The sequence below is a fragment of the Ooceraea biroi genome, chromosome 14 (genome assembly GCF_003672135.1).
Source record: "Ooceraea biroi isolate clonal line C1 chromosome 14, Obir_v5.4, whole genome shotgun sequence".
In the NCBI taxonomy this organism is placed as follows: Eukaryota; Metazoa; Arthropoda; class Insecta; order Hymenoptera; family Formicidae; genus Ooceraea; species Ooceraea biroi.
Window position 1 is genome coordinate 3,896,533 of NC_039519.1, and position 26,981 is coordinate 3,923,513.

The following is a 26,981-nucleotide window of genomic DNA, read 5'->3' on the forward strand; positions in this document are numbered from 1 at the left end:
AGAAAGCAGGATTACGTGTGGCATATCTCGTCAGCAGTGCGATTACGTTTAATGAACTGTCGATGATATAACGTGGATCTACTTACCTCCCTCCGCTCGTGAGTTGCGTTTCATTGCCGATGACGCAGTAGAATGTGCACGACATTCGCGGATTCCAAGAGCATTCGAAACAAGTTCCATAAATCCTCGTCTGCCTCCCCCGAGTCCCCGCTTGCTTCGAAAGGCGGAGCCCGATAACGATAACGAGAGGGATAACGGTAGGCAGGTAGCTGGCATATAGCGCGGGGATAAGAAGAGGCTGCTGCGGCAAAGTCTAGATTCAATGTTTTGCGAATGAGCGTCGACCCAGGATGGATCCTTGTAAGACGTTTTAATTGGACAAATCCGCCTATCCTCATTAAACCCGGGACGAGCCGGGCAGGCCCACTAGGACGGCGGGTCCTGGGTGCGCGTCGTAGATGACAGCGATATCCCCTCGGCGTCATCTTTGCACATCGCTGCGTACTTGAGCGCGCGGAGGCCTCCACCTCACGAGCGCTCCTTCCGAAAATCCGTATCGCTGTACAAAGATCTGATCCTGCTTTAATCGTCTTGCTTGCTCCGCGTACGGATTCGCCCGCAGAGCTCGCTCGCGTTCCACGATACCGCTCACCGAGATATGCAACATCAGTGAGACGAAACTTCAGGACGCGAGAATGTACTCTCCGCTTTTGTGATACCTAACAAAATTCTTTTTTTTTAATATACGGAATGAGAAAGATGGATGTGCTCGAGACTGACGATATTCCTTTTAGTGCACGTGTCCGGTTGATTCGTCGTATCATTCTGCCGCCAACACCTTGCTGCATCCGCAGTCTTGCCGTCCTGAAATTCTCGCGGGTGACGCGGACGAGAGCAGCGCGTGGTAGATAGATAGCGCGTCGCTTTTGGAGAAGGACTCATTGACTATTGTGACATTTGAGTTAGGGTTGACTCGATGACAGCTCGGCTGTCTTATCTTAGCTGCGAGATTTTGGTCGGGTGCGGTTGCTTTGTGCATTGGTAGACTTGGAGACAGTATCGTCGCGTGTATGCTTGTATGCACGCGTGTATGAACACCATCGTCCGTTTAGACACGTACGCATTACGAGCTCTACGAAACTCGCGGAACACCGTGTTCGGTGATGTATTGTACTCGCCCCTTGCAAGACTGGAATAGGCACAATGTCACGTCGCGCTCCTAAAGCTCTTACCTTTCGGTTCCGCCCTCTTTATTGTAAGACAACTGTTGCAAAATCAGCAGCAATTTCTTGCTGATTTTGTCGCACGATTTGTTCCTGCGAATCGGTTGACGCTAATAGCAGTGATTTTTCTTTGATAGTAACAATTATTTTACTTTGTGTGGTAATTGTACTTTAATAATAGTAATTTTAGCAATTTCTCTATACATTTTTCAAGATTGATGTAAATTGTACAACAGAAAATTGTAAATGAGGAAAAATCATTCTATTCTCGCAATGTTAACTGTATGTCGAGATAGAGATAATAAATATATTGATGACTAAATAATAATCAGGTAATGGCGCTATATTATTTGGTACAATCAATTTGAACCTGGTGTAAGGGAGATTGCTCAATAACTTGCAGTCTTATTGCGACGTATATTTTTTATTCGACATCATCTCGTATTTACACTCATGAAAGTCCATAATAATTATATTAATTGTTACGTGATAATTACAATGAATATGCGGCCGGTAAACGTTAAAGCCACGGCGTGTCAACGGTAGTAAGGAGTAACAGGTCGATTAACGATTTTCCCTTTATTTTCGCGTGCACGTGTCCACACGTTTCTCCACGCGTTTCTGTCCCTAATCAATATTATTTGAAGAAGTTAACTAGTCTGCATGATATGGATGCTGTTGCGGCGACTCGCCCTCGAACAGAGCCATCTTCAGCCGCTTATTCTTGGCCCTGCGGTTCTTGAACCAGAATTGCACGTTCTTCGGCTCCAAGCGTGGGAACTTCTGGCGATACGGCATCTTGTTCAGCTCCTCCGTGTACGATAGAATGAGCTATGAACCGATCGTAAAATTCTTTTCAGCAAACCACCCGTGAAAGGTGAGAATTAAGGCTGAACTTGCCCCAGAAATTGGCATTTAAATGGTTACGGAATTAGTTAAGAAAGTATACAACAACACATGTGAGGGTCTGCGTGCGTCATGAGATACGCATAAGGCATCAAGTAGTTATACATTAATTATACAATGTTAATAATACAAGAGGCGATCGATGTAAAATAAAATACATTCCATGTATCACGTAACTATCTTTAAACAATATGATAATAACAAAATATTAATTTACATGTACTGCAAGTACGAAACTATCTATGAAGCATTGATCAATATAGTTGGAGCTTCCTACTATGGACAGCGGTATTAACATCGCGACTGCGAAAGACGGACAAATTAGCATGATAACGACACATGGACGATCCATACATACCGCGTGGCTCGGGTGGGTGCTACGCTTGAACCAATACTCCAGTCTCGGCACTTCCGTCACGGGATCGATGAACGTCCGGTTCCTCTTCCTCCTCTCGTCGGCCAGCATGCTGGTGGGACAGCCGGCTGGCCCGCGCGGCGGCAGATAATGTGACATGTACATTATACCGTGACCGAACATTGGACTAGGCACCAAGGAGAATCCCGGTGGAATCGGGCCCGTGTGCCTCGTCTCATCGTCTTCGGAACCGGACGACACCCTCGCGTCTTCCTGCTTCACCGAAGAGGGAGTCGACGGTGGCGGCTGCTGCTGATCCTCGGGTCTCGTGGTCAACGACAGGGGACCGACAGGCGGACTACTCGGCGGGCAGGGCGATCCTGACGTCGACTGGAAGAAAGGATCAATGATTCTTATAAATACGTGCAGAGTTTCAACAGATCGAACCTTGAGTCGTCTACGAACATTTTAAATGATCATTTAGCAGTTTTGAATTATCATCTAGCAACGATCTCTCCATTGAGAATTTCTAGAAAAGATATTTCTCAAATTTTAATCAACTTTTACTCTTTCCTTCAAGCGCGTACCTGCTGCCTAGTGTCCTCCTCCTCGTCCGTACAGTCCTCGCTGACGATGCTGGCGCCTCTTGGACTGAGTCCGGGCGGACTGCAGCCGTTCATGCTGGCCCTCTTCTGCGCCGCCCTGGCGTTCTTGAACCAGTAGACGACGTTGTTCGCGTCCAGCGGCTTCCTGCCGCGGCGCGACTCCAGGGAGTTCAATTCCGCTACGTAGTGCTGGATCTGTTCGCGCGACGGATGCTGATTCTCGGCGAACCAGCGCTGAAGGCGCGGCAGCTCCAGCTCGGAGTCGAAGCTGGTCCTCATTCTCGTCTTATGCGAATACTGCAGCAGGGCTGGATGTGGCGGACCGATCGGGCCACCACTAGACGCGATCGTGCCACCGCTGTCGGGTTGCGGACTTTGCGTGTGATGATGATGGTTAGAAGACGGCGCTATCGGGTTCATGCCGAGGCCGATCTGTTGCTGCTGCAGCCAAGTCTCGAAGTTCCGTTTCGTCTCCTCCGAGAGATCGTTGCCACCCCTGCAGAGGGACAGCAGAGTCATCTGTAAAAGAAACGGTACGTTTTCTTTCAAAACTCCTCGTTCCTCTGCATGTATTTTAGTATCCGCTGCTAATTAATGTTCGCTTCTCCGTTTCATCATGAACAATGCGTGCGACAAGAAATAAAAAATTGATAACCGACGCGAGGTGCGAAGAAACTCATTCTTCAGCTTATAGCATCCTCTTATACATCATTCTACATATCGTATTATTATTATTATTATTCAAAAATCAGCACCCTTGCACAATTGTTGACGCGGCCGAGCTGGCGCAAGTCGCTGTTGTCGTGGCGTTAAGACAGCAGATTATGGAAAAGTTTCGCGCCTCAGGAAGCAGTACACACGCGTTATCTGGCCGATGATTTATAAGGACAAATACATCTCCGGGCTGGAAGATCAGGCGCTCGACGCCATCTTAATAACGCGGTAATCCGTCGCGTATCCGTGGCACCTTGGTGGTAGCGTCAGATACTACCAAGACGACAATTATCCGGCTCCGCGAGAGGCACCTCCTCGAATTCTCATCCGTCTCGGTTTTACGACACCGCACTTAATCACTCGCAGGTAGGCAGGCGTGTGGCGCGAGTTCTGACGGGCGTTCTCGAGATTTCAGAAATCGTTCGGCAAACAGCGAGCGCGCCGTCGAAAGCGGGACGGCCGGCTTATCTGAAGACACCTTCGCGATTCTCTCGCCTGATTTACACATATTTATTATTCAAGACTGATTGCGCACGGCAATCGGCTGATCCATAGAACAGTGGTAAATCAATCGCGATCACGCGGCCTCCTGATCAAACAATTCGAGAGCGCAACGAGTCCGCGGGATTAGTGGCGCACTGTTGCTATGCCTGCCAAACATGTTTTTCTTTTAGAAGAAAAAGTCGTATTATGCGAATGCAATAAAGCAACACGTGGCATCAATCGAAATTGTAATGTACAGTAAAAATGATATTCTCGGCAATTTAATGTTTTAAATATCACTTAAGTGATAGTTGTTTGTAGCTGTTGCTAAGTTTATCTTGAGGAGAAAATCTTGTTTATTTTAAGATATTGTAATTCTTAACGGATCCCACGGATTTTACTTTGCTAAAGATGCCACAATCGATAAATTATTATCGATATATTATCAAAATAAACTTACGCTCTTCAGTCTTTTGTAATACATATTTTACGTAAAAAGATAGAGCAGATATTGGAATATATGTATATATGTTGAATAGATTTGCACACAAATATGTAGTAGATAAATCAATATGTCGCTGCACCGTTATAAATATAGTTAAGCCCTGATCCTGATATATTAGGTCTGTTACACATCACTGTCCTACATTTCAAACTAAATAGGATCGAAAATAGATTTCGCCACTTTTTATTGTCTGGAACTGTGTTGACAGCGATGATTTACACTTACCGATCCCAATTAATGCGAATTTCACGCCTGAGCCCCTTGAAAAGCATTTATTAGCATGCCAAAACCTTCCATTATCTTCAAAGAAATATGAGCGTGCTTTCAAAAAAATCCTGTATGCTCTTCATTTGTATGTGTCATTGCACATGTTTAAATTCCTAATCGCTCTTCACCGAAAGCTATTTTGATATATCCTGATGCCACAAATCGTGCACTTTATCTTAGTCAGAAATACACCAGAAATAACTGATTTCGCGACAAGAATCGCTGCGTTGAGATAAGCGAGTGAAAAAAGATGCAAGACGCAAAAAAATGTCCGATTCTTTCTCATTAATTTTTCGAGAACATAGTTTTAATGAATATTCAACTTGTGTGTGTTTGTAAAAAAACATAGCTTCAATGAACAGTTAAAAATTTGAGGTATTAATTGATAATTAAAAATTGTAGATTAATGAGTTGTGCTATAAAAATATTGTCCAACTCGTACCAAAAAGATTTCCCGTAATTTTACAAGAAAACTTTTTGCAGAAAATTTAATAAATTTTTTAGTCTGTCGCAATTAAAAAATACAAGCGGATCAACAATGAAACAGTTTGAGATCTTTGAGAATATGTACTTGCCGAGAAGCATCGTACAAGCAACGTGAATTGAGGGAGGGGAGAACCGTATCAGCAGCACGTCTTCATGCATCATCATCAGATTATGCCAAATCTATGCGAGAGACGTCGGTTCTGCATCACAGCGGTTCGCCATTAGCCGTCGGGCTACGAAACTCAAGCAGGAAACGTTTGCCAGGGAAAATTGGTAATCATAGACCACCGTGAGCGGCATTAAAGTTCGGGGATGGGCGAGTAGCGGGATCTTCAAAGAGAGTGCACTTAGATAATGCCGGCTGGAGGAGGCGGCAGGGTACCTCTCCTACCCCCGGTACCGATATCGAGGGGGCTTTTGATGAAGGCTGCGAATTTGGTTGAGTAAAGGGTAATCCTATCACACGCTACGAGATCTTCCGCTGTCGGAAGGGCACGCCTGCGCCTGGGCGGGCCCGGCCCGAAAAATCGCGCACCTATTTCAATCTTCGGGGAACGAAATCGAGTCGGGGTAAACTCTGCGAAAAGTCACCGTGAATTTCGCCTTAACCGAGTATAATCAGAGATTACGTTTCGCGGTTCCACCGGAGCTGAAGATTGCCGGTCGGTAGCCGCCAGTTTTCGCGCAGCGTTAATCAATTTTTGTCGGGTCAGCTTGAGGAGGTGCTTTAATGATTAAGATCTCTCTTCTTCTTGAGATTAAGATATCAATATCATCTTATATCGCGTACTCTTGCTACTTTTAGAGAAAGGATTCATATTATTTAATTGATTGATACATATTGACGATATGTACGTAATGACATTATATATAATATATCAAAAGTGCAGTGCAGAATATAAAAATATGACATTTTTCGAGAAGTACAAGACTTACAAGTATTTAGTTACGTTGGAGAAAAATTTACTTTTGCGCAAAACTGCTTTGATTGGGAAACGAAAGCTCGCGGTGGTGCAGTGACTCCTCTTAGCTGGTGACTCGAAACCAAGAAAGCATTTATTCAAGGTGAGGATCAGCGAGCCGCGAGCAAGAATCTACCGAAGATTACCACTTGCCGTTCTTGCGAGTACAAGGGTCTTCCGAGCCGGAGGACTTCTTAATGAGATTAAGTGCCCCGACGACAAACACTCTCTGGCTAGATTTACATTTTATACATTTTTAAGCGGTCGTCTTACTACGAATATTCCCTACTCCGACCTCGCGTTGAATGGCTCTTAAATTCTCTCGGTTATTTAACACCGGCCTCCTACCTAAATAAACGCATCTTTGCATACAGCTTACATATTTTTCGCTCCTTGCGAGACTTTTTTGTGTCCGATATAACATTGAAATATAGGCGATACATCACCATCATTTAACAAACTCAAGCAAACTTGCTTCAACATCGTACTTTATATAAATTTTAGATATACGCATAAATATAATTCACAAATATTAAATGTCGCATATGTTCGCATTTTTATCTCATTTTATTTGATACTAATAGATTCTACTTTTTCTTGTAAGAAAAATTAATTAGATCTAATAGAGAATCGTATTATAAATTTTTTCCGTATCAATGTATTATGCATCACGTACCTCGTCCAAGGGGCATCCAGCAGAGACAAGAAGCGTATGACTGTGCAACAGCAGCAATCTCAGCAATTTGTTTCTAACTTCGGCGGCCGGACTGGGAGGTGGTGGTCTAGATCTGTACACTTGAATCTTTAGGGTTGCCACCGACGTCATGTCGGCCAGAATATCTCCTACTGTCAATAATGGCCCATCTGCGACTTTCTCCATCGGCAAGGGTTTCCAGTTTCGTATAACAATGCTTCCTTTGGCGCTCGGTATCAGATCGCTAGAGTAACCCAGCCGAACGAGCGCCTCGCCCACCAGATCCTGTCAGCAAGAGGTCAAAGCTTTTGACTTTCGATGTTTTCTTAAATGCATTTTTACACATGTTGTCGTAAATTATTTCAATTAAATTTATAAGTTTAATTAATTAAATAAGATAAAATTCAACAAGAGATATCTTATTAAGGGAAGGCTACTTAGTTCTCTCTTAAATAATTCAGTTTTTATTTACTTTATTCACTTTATTTACAATTATGTACTAACGAATATGACAATAATTGCAATGAGAGAAAACACTGGTCATTACCTGAAAGAGCGTAGCCACCGGAATGATAACGAAAGAGTCCATTTCCACTTGGGGGTTTCGCCATTTTTCACGGCTGCTGCTCACATGGCTTTCCACGATATTGTGAATAGTTTCCACCACACAATGCACCGGCAGATTTTTCGCTGCAACAGACAAAGAAGTTTGCATTAAGTGTCATGCTCCATTGCCTTCTTATTGCATTCATTATACATGTATGATAATAATAAGTGACAATTGTAACTTGATTACTGCAAAATACAATTTTTACATGACTATTTTCAATCTTTAAATGATTAAATAAAAATATCTCACGATTTCCTTGATAGCAATTGTAGTGAGATTAATTTGATTCGAAAACCGGAATTCAAAGATATCTTTGCGAAGGCTCGGGCCGTAAGGGCCTTAAATCGTCTCGCACGGCTTCGAACTGAAGCACTATTTCCGTACGTTCGGCTTACAGTAGGTATAGTCTTCGGCATCCAAATTCGAGGGGCAGGATGATTCGCGAAGCGCGCAACTGAAGATCGCCGAGCGAAGAGTGAGAGAGATGCAGTGGCAGAGAGGAAAGGGAGACAGCGAGGAGAGAAGTTTAACTCCGGCGCTAAGCATATGCAGATCCACTCGTCTATCCGGAGACAATGGAACCTGTGCGATGGCACAATAGCTGCGATCCTTGTGTAACCCTGACTTAAGTCCGGGAGTCTATCCCACTCCAGATTATAATCCCAGACTTCTGTGAAACCGAGGAAATGGAGTGCGAGAAGGAAAAGAGCAAGAGAAAGACAGAGACAGAGACAGAGAGAGAGAGATGGTGAAGAAGGACTACGACGGAGAGAGCGAGGGGTAAGTTCCACCCGCACAATTCTATAGTCATGTCCATCCATTAAAAGATACCGTCAAATTTTCGATGATTACAGAATGTTCTGATTGCCCATGTTTGCTCATCTTTTCTCTACTCTTCTGACACGTGTATAAATCTGTACTAAAAAACATGGTCTCATCAATATTACGTGTGTCGTCTCGAAATAAAAAAAGTCTGCATTGCTGAAGTATGAAATGCAGATTGAGCGTAGCGTAGCGTCTGAAATTTCTGGTCACAGGAAGGTGCAGTGATATTCAATGAAATTTCACAAGTTTTGACTTTCTTCAGGAACGTGGACGTGATCTTCGAAAACGTGCTTCTCGAACCGAATAATAGTCAAATGATCAAAATGCTATATCGGATTGTACTCGGATTAATAGACAGTCGAACGTCTCCTGGTGCAAGGCGCTAAGACCCCGTCAAAGATGACCAACAAAGGATTTACTGCCGGCGGCACGATATTAGGTATTAATGGCCGAAACTTCCATCTAATACGCCGGACATCATAGAGCCCGTCCACCCCTCCTACGTTGCATAAGACAGGTCGTATCTGGCGGGTCCGAAGGTTGACCAGCGTCCACCTTAATCTAGGGACGTATAGTTTTCATTAAGGCGTCCCGTCCTCGCGTCGTCTTTGTACCGGGATCAGCTGGTTTAAGGTGGGCTTTTACACCGCAGGATTTAATCGCGGGACATCGTATTACGCGCTCTGTTTATTACTGACGCGACGTCGTCGTCTCGACGTAAGTCTATGATACTCTTGCTGCCGGATCACGAAAGTGTCCTTGTCTATGGCGTTTATCATGAAATCTCAACCGTTTCCATAAAGTGAGGTAACTCAGAATTAACTAATCCTCTATTCTTGTCGAAAGAAAAAATTCTGTAAAAATTTGGAAAAATGTAATTTCTAGATTAAATAAATTAATAGTGATAATTGCAACTAAAATTTCATATTTAAATGGTTTTACACGTTGTTACAAAACACGTTAGAAACAAGTTCATTGCAAGAAACGTAAAAGAAGAAATCAAAGAGACGGCAACCACTCATCCGCGAAATCTTTAATCTCTGCAACGGCAAAGACATTTCTCATTTCTGGTGCAGGCCCTATCGGGCTTCCGGTTATCTCCCCGCACGACGGAAGCGTCATGCCGCTTCGTCTTTGACAGCTCTCGTCGAAAGATAAGATTCATCCGAAGGGCAACCCTTAAAGAAGCGAAACCAGTTTCTCTCGATGGCTCTTTTTCATTTGCGATGGTCTCATCTTACGGTTTACGTTGTATTGTCAAGTCTTGTTTAACCTTGACATGATTTCTGATGATCCTTGACCGATGTACTTCTGAAGCGATGCAATGAGTTAAATTTAAACTTGACGATAATAAAAAATGTGAACAAATATTATAACGTTCAGTAAAACTTGTTATAATTTAGCAAGAAAAATATATTTTTAAGATATAACATGAAGAAAATAATCTCCAAATCAAATTGGAAAGTTATTTCTTCTTTTTCTAATTTTTGCGTAAAAGCATCCGCTTCGCAACTGACCGCGTTCACTGCGTTCAGTTCACTGCGTAGCTCTTGACTTCGCAAATTAACAGAATGCTTAGTTCTGCGTCAAGGCGGTGGCACAGATACAAGATAAAAAGTTGGAACATATTTTTCGACACCCCCGTTATCGCCCACTCCACAACGTCGCGATAATAGCCTGCCACGTTTGGCGCGCAAAGTGCGATTCGAAGGGAGTGCGGCCGGAGAAACTCCGGCAAATATTTCTTTCTACGTTTGCAACCCTCCTTCGTTCCTGCTAGCGAAATGATTACCGGCGCGCGGCGAGATTACCGAAGTTCTTTCTAAATCACTGACGGGAAAAGCGTACACCATTTAGATTCATCGACAGTGACGTTTCCGTTGCTATATCGGTGCGCTCGAATGCGATTAAGCAGGGCGGCGAAGGGAGAAGCGAAATGAATTTAATTTCTCGGTAAATCAAACTGAAGATGACAATACAGACATTTAAAAAAATTATAATAAGTACGAAAGCGTAACCCTTATCTATAGTGTCTAAATACACCAATACATTTCATACTGATGTCGATCTTATTAATATTGCACACACAGAACTATTTAGAATATAACGTTTAATATTTTAACATTTTAGTATTGAATAAATTAGTATTTATATGATATGTAAAAATCGTAAAATTAGAAGCTCCTCCTAAAAAGTAACACTCAATTAAACGCGAAGCTGTAGCGGCGACTGAATCACGTTTCACTCTCATATTCTTGCCGATGAAGCATACGTGCGTGTCATCGTAGCCAACCGCCTCATTAAAAACATTAGTGGATGAGGGTGAACTCCGCGCCCGGGGTCCCCCGTAGTCTTAGGGTTTCTTCTTCGTCTTGGTCGACCCGGTAATCCAAGACGACTCGGCTTAATCTCTCGAAATCGAATAAGGCCACGAAGCCACGCGCAAATAATGTTGTTTTTCCTGGTCGATTGCGATTTGCGATCACGGCTGGCGAAGCCCCGATTTGCGTGTCTGAGGGAACAGATTGGATCCGTCTTCGGGCTCAGCTGCACGTACGGCGAACTTCGCGATTCTGGCAACCGGCTACTTCCGTCCCCGGAACTTCGTCTAAGCGCGCGTACCAGAAGGAAAGTGTGGGTGGTTTCGGTATCTGAGGCTGATCCGGCGGATGTCGGTCTTTACAGATAAGCGACCGGCTCTTTCGAAGTCTTTATCTGCGGCACCGTCCTCCCTCCCTTTCCCTCCCCGGGCTTCCGCGTCACTTATTTTCCTCTCATTAACGAGCTCGTTGCTCGTTCTCATCTCCCTCATCTGTGTTTTTTATTACATCGGATTAACGTTTGCGGAGAACCATGTTTGTTTGCTTGGCCTTTACGTATTCTTTCAGTTGAGTAGAAAATTTGGATGTCATGTATGTTTCGCAATTTTGTATTAATGATGAAATAATTGCAGGAGAGACGCGAATATTCTCGCTTATTTATGTATATTTATGGCTGATGAGTTGAAAATTCTAGATGTCGATCTAGCTTTCAGCATCCTTAGTTGTCGGGCATCGCATGCTGCTTCGTGCCATGTCCGTAAGCTCGCGTGCAATTTAAGCTCTTTCAGTGCTGCTAAGCTTGCATCCGTCGAAACCATCGGATAAGACGTAATGAGATAACCTTCCAGCTAATGCAGCTTATAAGCACAGAAAGACAAATTTTTGCTACCGTAGCTAATCATGATTTGCTAAAAAATGTTTGCTGCCGTAGCTATAAATTTCTAACCTACAGCAAACTGTTTGCTCTTGCAGCTAATGAATTAGGAACCTTATCTAATAAAATAGGTATCAGGGCTAAAATTTAGCTGTCCATATATTACGACCGAATTTAGTTATCACACGCAGTTTTTAGCTATGGCAGCTACTTTTTTCTTTCCGTGAGATCACCGGCCACGCGACGAAACCTTCTAAATCTAAGTGTTAGCCGATTCACGGAGACTGGATCACGCACTGCAGTCCACGACGTATCTTAATAGCATCTGAAGCTCTTTTTTCGCTTCGCACTTGAGTAGACAGGCATACCTAACGTTCTTGTTTTAGTTATTACATAATCGCGAAGCACGAATAAAATAAATCCCATTTCTGGTATCTGCAAAATTAAATATTTAATATGGATACATTCAGCGATAAAAATGAAACTTTTGTAACTTGCGTTTCAGAAAAGACCAGTTTACTAAAATTCTATCTTACAACTTAAAATATACTTCGATATTAACATGTTTGAGTATTAAAATTTTGAGTCAGTTTATCATCGAAATATAAGGGCGTGATAATGTGGGGTAGTTCTGTCTGTAAATGCCTATCGAAGGACTACATCCAAGAAGTAACGGCTGCTCGATCTTCTCGTTCTTCGAGGACGGATTCGGTCAATCCCTTCGACGAGGAACGCGATCGCCGTGATCGCCGGTTCGGCAGGCGTACCGTTGCTCGCTGGAAGCAAGGGTGAAAACTTGCCCTAAGATGCTTACGGGGTAAGCTCTTATACAACGTGGAGAATATAAGAGAGGGGTGTATAGTTCTCCGATACTTCACCGACGCGTTCTCTCCGTCTGGGATCTTCACGCACGTTTCGCGCACGGGACGCGTATTCGCAGGCACACGCGTGTGCGTTTCGCGCCCGTGCGTTGTGCTCCCGTGTGCGGAAGATTAAAATTACTTCGGTAAACTGCCTGCTCGCAGGACGAAAGGGGTGTGCGCGAAGCGGGACCGCCCCGAAGAGGGCGAATGTCTCGTAAATTTCTCGGCTAAGGAGCTTAATTTGGATTTTCGGTAACGAGTTATTGTGAGCGCCAACTCATTGGGGGATGATTTAGGTGGCACCAAGAACAGGTTCCGGTCGTCTATTACCGCCGCGCGATAGACGGATTATTCCGCGGATTCTGAAGAGTAATATCTAGAAACTTCTTATCACCGCCGGGGCCGCGTAACCGCCTGTCACTCTGAAAAGTTTCCATCGCGCCGGAAGCCGCGGCAGCAGGGGCTGCGCACGCCGCCATCGCCTGCGATCTTCCGAATATTAACGTCAAAATCGGGAGACCCGCCTTCGCGTATTAGCATATTTATTGCAGCGAGCTTAAGAACTCGTATCATACAGGTGTCAACTTACTGGATAAATATGTATCTCAATTTATACATGTACATGTTTATTCTGGCGAAATGCGGATGTACCGAATGACACAAAAAGAAAAAAGTGAAGCAATCCCTTCTCGCGTCACCATGTATCATCGTGTATTCAGATCAACAATACTCAGGACACACGTAGCGCGACGAACTGAAGCGAAGTATACCTACGTTCATCTATACAGTGAAGCAGTCTTGATATTAGCCAATGAAGCTCAGAATAAATTAGTTTTATTTGCTGAATGCTAAATATAAAGATGTATCATCGATCTTCAAGCTTTGGTACTCTGTCAGAGTTCACCATAATCGCTGGCTGCACGATAATCCTCAGATCTGAAATTCAGAGTATTACTTGCAGCGTGCAACGATTTAATCTAAGCGACAGGCGATAGGTGTACCAGATAACTGAAGGTAAACCAGCGACACGTACATAATCGCAATCTTAAACGGCAGATTAACGTAATCCCCGCGCATGCCATTGTGCGCCCATGGTGTCCCATAACGTCTCGTGAGCGCAGTAACGCCCGCGCAAACGAAATAAGAACGAAACAGCGTGCAATGACTCAGCCTGACAAGCTGATTTAGGAACAGGATGGAGTCCTGCGCGAAATCCTCAGAAGGAAGAGCGGCTGATCCTTCCGGCGACCGGAGGAGTCCTGCAGAATGACGTAGTAATCCCGGGGGAGAGCCTCGGCCTTAGCCTTAGCTTAAGCCGTGAGGGTTTGCATACACGGTGGAATGGCAGGGGGGAGGAGGGCAGAAGGGGGTCGACACTAAGACACCGGGCACATCCACGAACCGCGTGCACGCGTCCTTAAAACACGGATATGCGCGCAACGAAGACCCCGCCGCCGCCTTAATCCACGGGGGTTTTCAGTAAAACCCGAATTCCCATTGGCCGAGGAATACTAACGGATTTGGTTATTCCGGTCGCTCTGACCGATCTGAAATATTTAGCTGGATCGACCCGGCCGGGGACAAGTCGAGAAGTGAGATCAAACAAGTTCGCGCCGCGTGTTTGTTCGGCGTATCTAGAGATTGCTGACGCGAGCGCGTCTGTTCTGATTCGCGTTTCTCGCGGCTATCTGATAATGGGATAATTACGTCAGGTCCTACAAAGTTCGGATCGCATATGTTGAAGGTGCTCGCTTGATGACTTATCAGCGACACTTAACCGTGAATTGATAGATCATCCCTTTTTGCAAAAGTAGGCGGATGACGGGAACAGCAAGTCAGTCTCATTGCGCGCGTGATTCCCGGCAAGTTTTGCCGGTAAAGGCATTTCGGAATCACTTTGCCCGCGGAGTGCAGGAGTCAATTGAAACACGATGCCGGATGGTTCTTTTAAACAATGACGGCGTTTTAGCGACATTGTACTAAGGCACATAATCTTCGGGGGTTTCTCGGGGAGTGACTAAGACCGAAGTGAGGAAGCGAGAGTGGGAGGAGCGGAGAAAACGGAGAAAGCCGCCAGAGCGGAGGATTCGTGATAGAAGGGTGAAGTCTGGGGAAGGGTAAAAGGGGAGGGTTAAAGGGCTCCTTAGCGGAGATCTTAGGCAAATCCAGCGTGAAATCGCATCAGAACATCCCCTTGCCGAAACCACCACTTACTCCTACCATCCTCGCCGGGTATCTGCGGTACCCGCCTAGGGAAATTCTTACTCCTACTTCTTCAACTGGCTTCGAAGGCCGCGCGTGAAATTTGACGACCAAACGTTCACTCGTGAGCGCCGTGCAGCCCTTTCGGAATGGTACTGTCGAAGAACGCGTTCGCTTTACGATAATCTTCAAGTTATATTCACACGCATCCGAGCGTGGCGACTGTTGATCAATAGCGATGGTATCCATTGAACTGAAGAGACTGATGATGCTGGATGATGCTGGGTGATCGCTGATCAGCGATGTTTCGCGTTAACGTGATAACGTGACTTGCAGGTGAACGATTACCATTGGTACCATGTATTATTATATTAAACATTTTTCCTAAAGTTGATTCACAAGTGATCTACTTGTCAGCGAAATCGATCTATCGAAGACTTCACAGTTTGCTATAGCGAATTCGGAGAGGGCGAAAAGATTTATCTCGATCTTTGTCCGGCGCTCTTCGAAGGTAGTCAGCCTCTGACAATCTGACAGTTACAAGCGGACAATTACTCACAACGCGCTCTTTTCCTCTCGTCTTTTCCCTCGTCGTATCTCGTTTCTCTCATCCTTCTCTCTCTCCCTCTCTCCCTCTGTTTCTTCTTTCTCTCTTCTTCTCCTCGCGATCTCTCGCGGGGCATTTCCCGAGCTCCGCTCTCTTAATCAAAACACGGAGAGAGAAAAGACATTAAAAGCCGCGGAGAGACTCGTATCTCGCCTCGAAATAGAGTTCTAGCCGACCAGGGAAGATAAGACTCCCCCTCGGAGCTGCTCTCTTTCCGGCGCTCTCTTATAGGATCGCTCTATATGCGCGCTCTATTATTACAATACATCCAGACGCGGCTGTGCGAGAGTCGCGTGCGATTTCCACGCCCGGTGAGGAGATTATGTCAGACCCCGGCGAAACGGAAAAATGTTTCGGCCCGTGTGATAAACCGTGACAGATCAGAACGGGGAATGTGAGCGGCGAAGTAGGTAGCGTTTCCTTTTTCTCTTCTTATCCGATTTTATCCGGACGTGCGAGTCGATACCTCTATAGACAAATGTCTAACGTGGCTGTAAATGTCCGTCGAATATAAGTCAACAATTTTCGATAGCTTTCCGTGTGTGTCTCATCATTAGTATTCATCAGCTTCAAATCGCTACCCTACGCGTGAATAAATTAATGAATATATTCCTGATTCTTAAGAGATTTCTTTCTCTTTGTTGCAACGACGCAAGAAATATGTTGCTTGCTGCAATTTGTTGAAAGTTGCATTTCAATGTAGCACCTAGATATTACTAGAAAATACATCGGATATATTTAATTTCGCAAAAAACAGTTAACAAAAAACTATGAAGTATTTTAAAGTGTTTTGTTTTTACGTGTTGAGTCTGCGAGCAACATTCCCAAGCGAAGTTCCGCGTTGTTTAACGATCCCGAGATACGCAAATCCGTGCGGGATCCACGTCCATTCTCAGCCTTAATGATATTCGGAATCGGTGCGCTTAACGTATCAAATCGCTCGGGGGGTACGGAGGGGCGCGATCGTTAAAGCCGCCGCGCCGGTACTCGCATGCAAGTTCCCCCGACTTGCACTTCTTGCATACATCGCGAGGAACTCGAACTAGATCTCCGTTCGAATACATCCAAGTGAATAATGTGTAATCCTTGGTGTACGCGGACTTGGCGTCTTAGGCTAATCTTGTTAGGCTTTGTAAGCCCACGGCTGACCCTATACAGCAGACTTTTAATCCCTTAACTCGCTACGCGTACGGAGATTTTGCATAAGAAAGAAATAGGATTGTCCTGCCCTCGTCGAAGGCGACGAAGCGTCTTCCTCTGTCTCTACGTCTCACCCGAAGGCTGCGAAAGCGTTATTTTCCGTTGCCTTTTGTGCAATACGTGTTTTTATAAGTTTCTGATTTTACAACAAAATCTTTTTCCAAATTTTCTCTTCATTCTTAAATCTTAATTAATACTATACTAGACACACAGTGAAAATCATTTAAACAGAATTATTAGTACCGACTGTAAATCCAGAAACAATAAATTAAATTTAAACCGTTCAAATAAATGCGACAGTATTATTGTCATTCAATACTGTCATCATTGAGACACACGAGGTGTTGAAACGTCTTAAAAGTCCCGCGAAAGAGCGCTAATGATTTTCATGAATTTGCATCAATTACGTATCCGCGCAACGACGCGTCTCGCGATCGCGGGCGCGGATGATGCTTCTGCAAGTGATTAATGCGCGTGTCGCTATATGATACGAATTGAATTGAAAAAGAAAGCAACAAAATGCTGCCACGCAGCTGCTGCTGCTGCGGCTGCGAGCGGAAGACAAATGGATTCCCGGAGTACCAATCGTCGCCGAGGAAACTTTAAATAATAATTAATGATGATTACGGCGGCGTAATGCGCCCGCGCATCCGCGCGTTCGAACAATGCCGATAAATGGCGGTCATTGTCAATATCGTTTTAATAGTCGTGTTGCACTTCACGGAACGAAAACGACACGTGTCTTGCAAGCGCTGCTGCTGTCGCGTCGTAGCTGGCGCGACTTCGCATAAATCCAATTTGCGGCTGTCATTTAACGCTTAACGCCTGGTATTTTTTCCCCAAATGTCGAACAATTCTCCGTTCGCGAATAACGGTTTAATCAAATTTACCAGGAATTTCGATATTGATGCTAAACCCGAGTCCCTGCCCGCGGGAACGTTTTTGCGAAACGGAATTTCGTGAAAGCGGATGGCGAGTCGGTGTCGTGAATGCCTTTTGGGATTTCGCGATAGCGAATAGCACGCACACACACACACATACATACATACAGGTATATATAAAATAGTTGCACTGTTATCTAGAATTTGGTATACATACACATGCAGTAGCTAGTTAATGAATCCTATTAAAAATATATACAACAGCTGCAGAGAGAACGGTTATGACCAGACGACGTCGGTGTACATGAAGACGCGCTCCTTGATGCCGCCTTATATTTATATTTATAAGAGCCTTAGAACACATTAAGAGGCTCTGCCGGCTATTATGAATGCACAATAGCGTCCGAATCGCGGCTTCATTCCCGTGGTTCTCGTCGAGATAATTAAAAAGGGAGCCAATACGACAATTCGGCTTAAGAAGCAAGCCTCCCTTTGCCCTGTAACTTCTTCCCTTCTTATCTATTTTCGTAATGCGTCCTTAGAAGCTACGAAAGTGACTCTCGTTAATCAGCATCATTCTTTTATCTTTAAATTTATTGATACATGCAATGATTATTGTGGAAATAATGTAGCCTTTGACGTCAACTTGTTATTTCTGCGTGATTTTGATTATTTAGATAATTCCATTGTTACGTTTTTTTATTTCTCCAGGTGTGTAAAACGGGATGCAAATATTTAAGGATATTTGAGAAATTAAAATCAGCAATTATAGTTACAGTTATTGTTAAAATAACGTTCATATTTATAATTATCCGCATTAATCACGGTAATAGCAAACATAGTTTAATGATTATTGTTATACGTGTATATAGTAAAAGCGCAATTTCAATAATGGTATAAATGCAATTTCCTGCTTTACTTTGAACCACCGATTGGTACCTACAGTGGCATAAATCATATTTAAAGGGATTACTAAAACGTTTCACGTAAAATCTAAATCTAGTTTACACGTCACCACGTCAAACGTCCGTAAACGGTAAAGCGCAACTTAGAATTGTTCACGCCTGTAGCAGCATATAATCACGCGAGATTTTTATTTTCGTCGGCTCATAAATACCCAACAATTCACTTATTATTGCCGGTTCTCGGTCAGTCAACATTAACGCAGCAAATACACGCGAATTATTTGCCGCGTATCGTTCAGCCATTTTCGACGAAATGCAGACGTTTTAACGATTATTACCGGTCGGCTGGGGAGCTCCCCTCAGCGACATCACCTGCCCCGAGCCTGAAAGAGGAGAAAGATAAATCGAGAGCAGGAGATGCAGAGGCGTGGATTTTCGCGGAGGCTGATGCGCGGTGGCGGTACACGATTTCGCACACCCGTACGCGCACACAAATACGCACGTACGCACACACGGGCTTGTTCCCGTGCGGTAACATACAGGAGAAAGAGAAAGAGAGAGAAAGAGAGAGAGAGATACAGAGATCGAGAGGAGCGAATAGGGTGGCGAGGGTGGCGGAGCGAGAGGAAAGGTGTGAGAGAGAGAGAGGTCGGGCAGGATCGTCGTATACCTACACGCATCGCGATATAACACGCCGGAGTTAATGCCACCAACACATCGCCGCCACCTTCGGGGATTATCCTACGGGGATATTTTTGATCGTGCAATAATCCCTAATACGATTTACACAGCTCGTGCTCGCAGGGACGCACGCACCAGCCCGGCTGGCCGGTAACGATTCGGCTCGTTGCACCTGATCGTTGTTCCAACCACGACGATTCGTTTTAATCATTAGAAGCGCGTTAGCGGAAAAATGCGCGATCGGACTGATCGCGACCGTCGATCGATCTCGATCGTGCCGATAATGACGTTACGCGAAGGGGATGGCTCGAATGAGATGCAGGAAAGATGTTGGAAGAAGAGAAAAATTACATATATGCGGTTTAATTATAAATTCCAATTATACTGCGCGCTCGCCCGCGCGCGCTATCAAATTAATGGCGCGATAGTATTTAATGCACTTAACTGTCGCGCGCGATCGCGGCGGGAACGTTTACGCGGAATATTAAATCACACCACACGGTGATCATCAATTCGACTTTAAAGCAGATAACCTTAAATCACCGCAAATATTACGTCCACTTGCCCTTTCAATTACACCAGTTACACACACACACGTTCCCCCCGACTGCTGCATTCCTGATTTGCAAGATTGCTCCCGCGCGTCGCGCGCCGCGGTTGCGACGTGGATATTGTTTCCGTAATTGAGACGTGCATGATCCAACACGTCTTAAATATTTTATCATAAATTATCATAAATCTGATCCAATACTTGGATATTATATTTAACGATGCGCCATTATATTTGCACGATTTCACACTTTATTATTTATATTTATTCCCGCAACGTCTCGGAGAAGCTTACCGATTACGCAAGCCCAGAAACGTTGAAAAGCATTGAAAAAGAGAGGAGAAGCGAGGCACAAAGAGAGAGAGAAAGCAACAGAGAGAACGAACTACGTGAGAAGAGATTGCCAGGATTCCATATCGGTTATCATCGGCGATTAAAGCGCGCGCTAATCGCCTACGCGTTGCTCGAATCAAAAAGAAAAAAAAAAGAAGAAGAGCCGGCGATAGTAAGCGACACTTCGCGCTCGCACGGTCGTTAGAGCGCCGGATAAAGATAAGTGTCGACCCTTCCCGGCGCAGCATCATCTTCTTCGTCTTCCTCCTTGGCCGCGGCCGAAGATTAAGCCGGCAGCCGTGGGCGCTGACCCGTGAAGATAACCGACGTGTATATTCCACCCAAAGCCGTCGATCGAGACTCCCCCCGCGCGTACATGTACGCACGTACGTACGTACGCATGTATGCATGTATGTATGTATGTACATGCGTGCCTCGCAGGCGCGCTATAAGCCGCGGCTTTTTTATCAACCCCGCTTGTGTACGGCTCGTTGCGTCGTCCACGACGTCGGCTTTCGGATTTCCGAGCAGCGCAGCGCATCGCGTTCGTTGCACTTTGATCCTCTTCACCCGTTACGACGGCGAGAGGAATCACGCAGATAACGCGCGCGCGCGGAGCGGCAGCAGGAAGATCGACGGGGATGACGGATCATTCCTTGCTGTCACAGCAAGCAGCGTCTCTCGCGGATTCTCCCCCATCGAGGAATTGCGAAGTCCGTCAAGAATAGACGCGAGAATGCAGATTTGTCTGGATTTATGTTTCGATTTCTAAGCGCACGGCCGATCCGCAGGAAAGCCTTCTTCTTAGGGGTATCGTTAATGACAGCGACGAAAAATTGTTTGGTGAAAGCAAGGGATGAATGAATGAATGAATGGATGGACGGATGGATGTGAAGAGAGCTTATTCGTACGTGTAACATTGAATAGCTTCTGCGATTGTGATTTGAAATGTATCAGCGAAAATGTGTCCGCCGAGGACGGCGAGAGTGTTTTAAATACTGTATGACGAGCAAATCTGTTGTTTAGCCGTTCGGTCGTAAATGTTGCACATCTTCCGTAGCAAACAACGGGACGCCGATCCGTTCGCGCGCGCGCGCAAAACCGACGGAAATTTTACGATTCCTCTCCGCGCTGCAGGATCGTTGAAGCAAACAAGAGCTCCACGGGGTGAGATAATGACGACCAAGCGACGAGCAGTGCCGAAGATTTTGGCCGAGCGGAGAGAAGAGCGAGTTTCTGCGCCCTTCAAGATCTCGTTTCGGAGATCACGATAAGCCGCGGCTCGTTATCGCGGCGCGCTACGTGCCAAGGACGAAAAATCCTTCTCCTGCTGGATTCCGGTTTGAACGGCCGATCACGCGCACGTGACCGATGCGTCGGCGATCTCGCGGAAAGGAGCGCGGAATTAATTCGACTCGCGCCGCGTTCTCCACGATTCCCGACGACCACCGATGACAACCGCACACACACGCGCATACACGCACGCCGTATATACAGCGGGAGCAGCGTCCGTGTGCGCGACGGTATAGTGTTACGAAAGTGCGCTTTTAATCCCCATTCCCCCTTCTCCCCCTCACCGAGGGAAAAATCAATAGCGTGCCCCCTTGATGGTTAAAACCTCCCCCGGGATAAGCCCGGGCTGGGACCGTAGTTAAATAAATCCTGGATCAAAGGATAAGTCCTATACCTACCGCTCTCTTTTTTTTCATTCGCATATACTTGCGCACCCCTCTTGCGCGAGCGCGCGCGTGATCCTGTGCCTCTCTCCCCGCGGCCGGTGTATATCTCTCATCCCCCTTTGCCTTTCCCGCGCTTTTCCATCCACCGCGGATTATTGCCAAGATCGTAAATTATGAATCTTAACCAGTTCGACCGAGTGAAATTATTTCCTATTTCTCTTTCTCCCTCTTCCTCTTTTTCTCTCCCCTCTTACCCCTCGGACGGTCCTGTTTCTTTATTCGGCCGGCTACTTCGGCTAAGCAGGAAGATCGAGATTTGTGACGGTCCCCATTCGATGGAATTAAGATCATGTTCCGTCCTTTTTTGCACCGGGGCTCCTTTCTCTCGTCGCTCTTCTTACCCGGGCCGGAGTTTGCTCTCGCGCGCCTCTCCTTCATCGCCGCAGCCCATCGCTCGTAGCCCGTCGCGCGAGCTTTAATCTCGGATTATTTCGTGCCACCTCCAGGATCGGGGATTAATTCGAGGAAGAGTTGACTTATTTGCAAACGACGACAACGACGACGACGACGACGAGGATGATGATGATGGCGGCGGCGGCGGCCGACTCCTTTTCGGGGAACGCACGATTATTAATGTCGAGTTCACAGGAGCTCGGCGATAAAAATTAATGGTCACTTTCACCAAGGTTGGTTAATTTTAACCGACAATTTGTTTTGCACTTGAGCCTTTCTCAACTTTTATTTCAGATGGAAATGAAGAATCAGTTAAACCGAGATCAAAAGCCAACCGACGTCGGTGAAGCCGGCCACGTATGGAACAAGGATCCCTGATTAATGGATCTTTCTTTGCGGACGCGCGATTCGAATTTCTGAAAGAGTACAAGAAATCCTCCCCGGCGATCGTTCGAACACGCAACAACAAGGATGGATACAAAAGGATAGCGAGATTTTCTAGCGAGCTTTCTAAGGATACTCGAGTCCTTAAGTCAACAGGGAAACATAAAAGGAATCGAAAGTTTGTACTGCACGCCGGTCCTGCCGAGATTTCCGTTGAATTCGAAGGGCTTTTTGTACCAGGACCTTATAGGACGAATGACGGATCAGCTCGTCTTTACGAAAGAAACGCACGCTGGGATAACTGCCAGGCGAGACCTCGCTGATCCTGGATTTGGACGGAGTTTAGGGGGTTTTCATACCAGGAGTTCATGATTACGCAACTGGCATCTATTCGCGCCTTTGCTCCTAATGACAGGATCACTTGGGGGATCATCTCGGTTCTGTCTATCCTGTCTGTCTATCGAGCGAACAATTTCGCAACGACAATGCAGCTTTCTTAATGGAAAGGTTACGCCGTGTTAAAAGCGTGGCCGTCAAACTCTATTCTATGTCTCAGAAAATAAGAGATATTATAAACACGAGATGTAATCTATCCTTTTCGGAACAATATTTTATTAACTTGGAACTTAATTAATCCTACACTGAGAAAAATTTTCATCGGATAAACCGATTAAATAGTTTTCCGATTAAATGATGAATATGTCCGATTACCTTCATTTTATATGTCCGATTATTTTGTCTTTTATAGAATTTAATCGAATATATCCGTTTGTTACTATGAAATTGGATTATTCGATTATATCTAATCGGATTTGTTTCTTAGTGTAGTTTTCTAGAAATCCTAGAAAATAATTTTCAAATCACTTGTCATGTTTTAAAAATGCGCCTTTTATGATAGAATACATTAATGTCTCTGCAAGCATCAATTCTCAGACCGCGCATCAATATCGAAACCTTTCTCTTTCAAAAAACATTTGTAAATTTATACGATTGTACGATGTAACATTGTTGTCGCAAATAAAATGAGATACACACAGTGTGTCAGTATAAAAGAAGATTCATGTTTCAATCCACTACGTCGGGCAGTATTACAAATCATTGAAAGTGTATCCTGACGCGGAGGGTGCGTCCTCGACTTCCGATCAATTCGCGAGTCGCGGGATTAGCAGATGCCTTTACTTCCGTTTGGCGGATTTGTCTAGATTTACCGGAGGTTTCACCACCAGGACCTTATGAGGTAACTTTTCCGGCTCGTACGAGCAGGCGAGCGCTCGTTCCCGGGATTTCTGCCGCAAGATCCTTCGTGTCCTGCCGCCCTGGTACCACCTCCTACGTATATCCCCTCTAAATCGTCCGCGGCTTTGCTTACGCCAGGCCGGATTTCGTCGTCTCCCAAATATCCTCGTGCCTGTTACCGGATGACGGCGGGTCATCATCCCTGTCGACTCCCCACGATATCCCATGAGAATGTGGGTAAGGCCACTGTGTGACCTCTCCATGCCAGGAGAGCATAACGCCGGGGGAAGGACGGGGAAGGAAACGACGTGTTGAATGCGGGGGAGCGGGGTGTCCTGTGTCAAAGATCCATAAAAAGTCCCGGCAAGTGACTTCCCGTTTGGCAGGGGAGTAACAAGTTCGTACGGGAATGGAGTATTTCAGATCGCATTTGCGGAGTTTGCGGAGATCGCGCTAAACAAGAAGGAAAGTGGTGAAAGGTCTGAAATATTCATCCCTCATGAAACCGCTCATGCGATGGCGTCGATAATTCATATTCAGATCTAGAAACGTGCAGATAGATGTTTATGAGCCATACATTCGTACAGAATCAATTCAGAAACGAATCATACTTGGAACAGGTCTTCTCGTTTCACCCGCGTGAGCTAGCGAAAAATATAAATATATTCTAATAAAATTGAAATTTTATTTATTTTATGTACCTTCTGATACGCACATGAGTTGGATGAATTTCAAATTCATCTCAAATTGAAAAATATCTCAAATTTTTCAATAGAAAAACGATGCGTATTTACTTTTTTCCGCTTTCAATGCTTGACAAGCCTGTCCGGAAGGAGAGAAAGAGAGAAAAAGTCCAGTTTTATATTTCCACTCAACAAATATCCATATCATGCACAATTCGATGCATCTCGAAATACAAAATTTTAACATGTATTCATAATACGTGCTAGTCACGCAAAACATATCGTTGTGCCAGCAGTACCCCTTCATTGTGCAATTTAATAATTGACAGAATGAAGATGTGCACCATAATATTGCAGCGCTCGAGGAGTGAAAGAAGAATAGCTATAGCGTCTCTTTAAGCTCATTTTTGAGATGAAGAGATTCTTTTAAAAAGATTAACGACAAGTGGTGGTCCGCCAACAACCGGAGGGTGTTGTTTACCGAGGGATTAGGAGAACAGAGTCGACGACATTATTGTTTGTCTAACGCCATCCGAAAGCGGAGGGAGGCAGTCGAATGGCATTCTCAGTGGTGTCATTCGTGATGATCAGGATTTCATTTTTGGTGCTGGAGGTATAAGTTTGTCCGAGGTTTTCAGGAAGAGTGAGGAGCCGACGTAAATCTGTGATTTTCGTATCTTTGTCGTCCTCGCGCGCTTCATTGCTTTTTGTTTATTAAGATCGACAAGAATAAAATTGTTCAAATTTGTACAGCAAAGTGTCTGTAACATTTTTCCAGTTCTAAGTAGGTTCCGTAAGCGCGTCTTACTCTTTTGTTATTATATGAATAAACATTTCTGTAAAAAGAAATTTTATTAATTAGACAGATAATTTATGCCTATGTTACTTATATATTTAATTGAAAATACAGTAAAACATATGGAAAAAATAAAAATGTGACAATTACTTTGATATCAATATAAATTTTATGCATATAAATAAAGAAAAATAGATGCACCTATCATTTATTATTTTTTATATTAATATTTTTAGTATTTTTTATGTATAAAGCAATATAGTCACATATCATTTGTACTTGCATATTTATCGATAAGGTCTTCATTGCAGCATTTAAATAATTTCATTATTGACATATCGATGGACATATACCCATGTCCATTGATAAAAATGAATTTCTAGAAAACTTTCTACATGATATAAATCTTTACGTTGAGATGCGAATGATGGCTCATTGACGATAACAAATCGCAATTGAGCATACTTATTTTTATTTATGCCATGCGATACATCATTGCCACATTAACCGCATTGCCCTCCATTTTCGCCTTCACAGAAGTCGAACATCACTTATTCGATTTGCCTCGTAAAACAATTAGGCCGAGATGATAACGCAGAGATCCCCGAATGATACCCGAACGACAAACAAGAATAGAGCCGTAATTAAGATAGCTGACACATATCAAGACATTGAAGCTCAGCTTCTCTCCTTAGTTGTATATTTTTACATTTCTTACGTTTACGCGATAAGCGTGACAGTTATTTATAATTCTCCTCAGGGGAGAATAACACGCAAGATTAAAGACCGCTTCCAGATAAAAGCGGGCGAAACCACTCCGTTTAGAAAGATACTGTCGGATGCTGCGCGCAGGCTCATCCACGCATTATCCCTTCCCTCGATCTGCCACCGGTTGCTACGATTTTTTTCACGACTCTCGTGCGTAAACAACTAGCAGGATAGCATACGCACCCTGCAGGATACCGCCGGTCCTTCGGGAGCCGCAATTCGGCCGGGTAGGGGAGCGAGGGGGCGAGGGGCGAAGAGAGGGAGCCGAGCGGGACGGATGCAAAGCCCGGGAGAAGAACGAGGAGGAGCAAGTCGATTGCACGCGGGGGAGAACGGGAGGCGAGGGGGACGGAAGGGTGCGTGTGCGCGGCACATGCGTAAGAATGCCACGTCCTGGTATCCTGCTCTCCTGATCGCCGGGGTCCTACAAAAGCCCTTATTTGGGTCACGGGGCATTTCGAGGGTCCGGGACGGAATCCGAGACACCTTCCTGTCGCTCCTACTGTCCGGTCAGCGAAAATAAGGCGACAGGTATCGGACAAAGGACCTCATTTGCATATTTTTCGGCAAGATAGAAGCCGAGCTGCGTCAGGCCGCTGTCGGATAGGCGTCTCCCCCTCCTCTGATGAACCCTCGAGAACAGGAACGTGGCCACTTGGTGCCGGAATATGCGCTCCTGGTACGCGAGACGTCTATTAGGCCTATAAATTATCGATCGCGCGCGGCAACGAGCCGCGGAGGAGCGCGGAATCGAAGCGAAAAGAGAGGCATGTAATGACAGGCACAATCGGGTCAATGAAGATGTATAGCGGAAAGGTAAAAAGGGAATAATTCGCATTGTACCGTGTTAAATTGCGATTAAAGTCGAGGCTGAAATTGAGTTCGAGGAAAGATTAAATTATTTAATCGCGATTTAGAGTTACCTTAATA

The 26,981-nt window shown here is 44.9% G+C and overlaps 1 protein-coding gene across 1 annotated transcript in view; it reads right to left on the minus strand.

Moving 5' to 3' along the window:
• Nucleotides 1–1,628: 1,628 nt before the first annotated feature.
• Nucleotides 1,629–26,981, minus strand: part of LOC105286519 — a 41,848-nt gene continuing 16,495 nt past the window's right edge. The window contains exons 3-7 of the mRNA XM_011351531.3: nt 7,748–7,890; nt 7,183–7,485; nt 3,072–3,608; nt 2,488–2,874; nt 1,629–2,054 (exon numbers count right to left, since the gene is read on the minus strand). Of these exons, the coding sequence (XP_011349833.1) occupies nt 1,878–2,054; nt 2,488–2,874; nt 3,072–3,608; nt 7,183–7,485; nt 7,748–7,890 (1,547 nt within the window). The 3' untranslated portion in view covers nt 1,629–1,877. The remainder of the gene's footprint in view (nt 2,055–2,487; nt 2,875–3,071; nt 3,609–7,182; nt 7,486–7,747; nt 7,891–26,981) is intronic.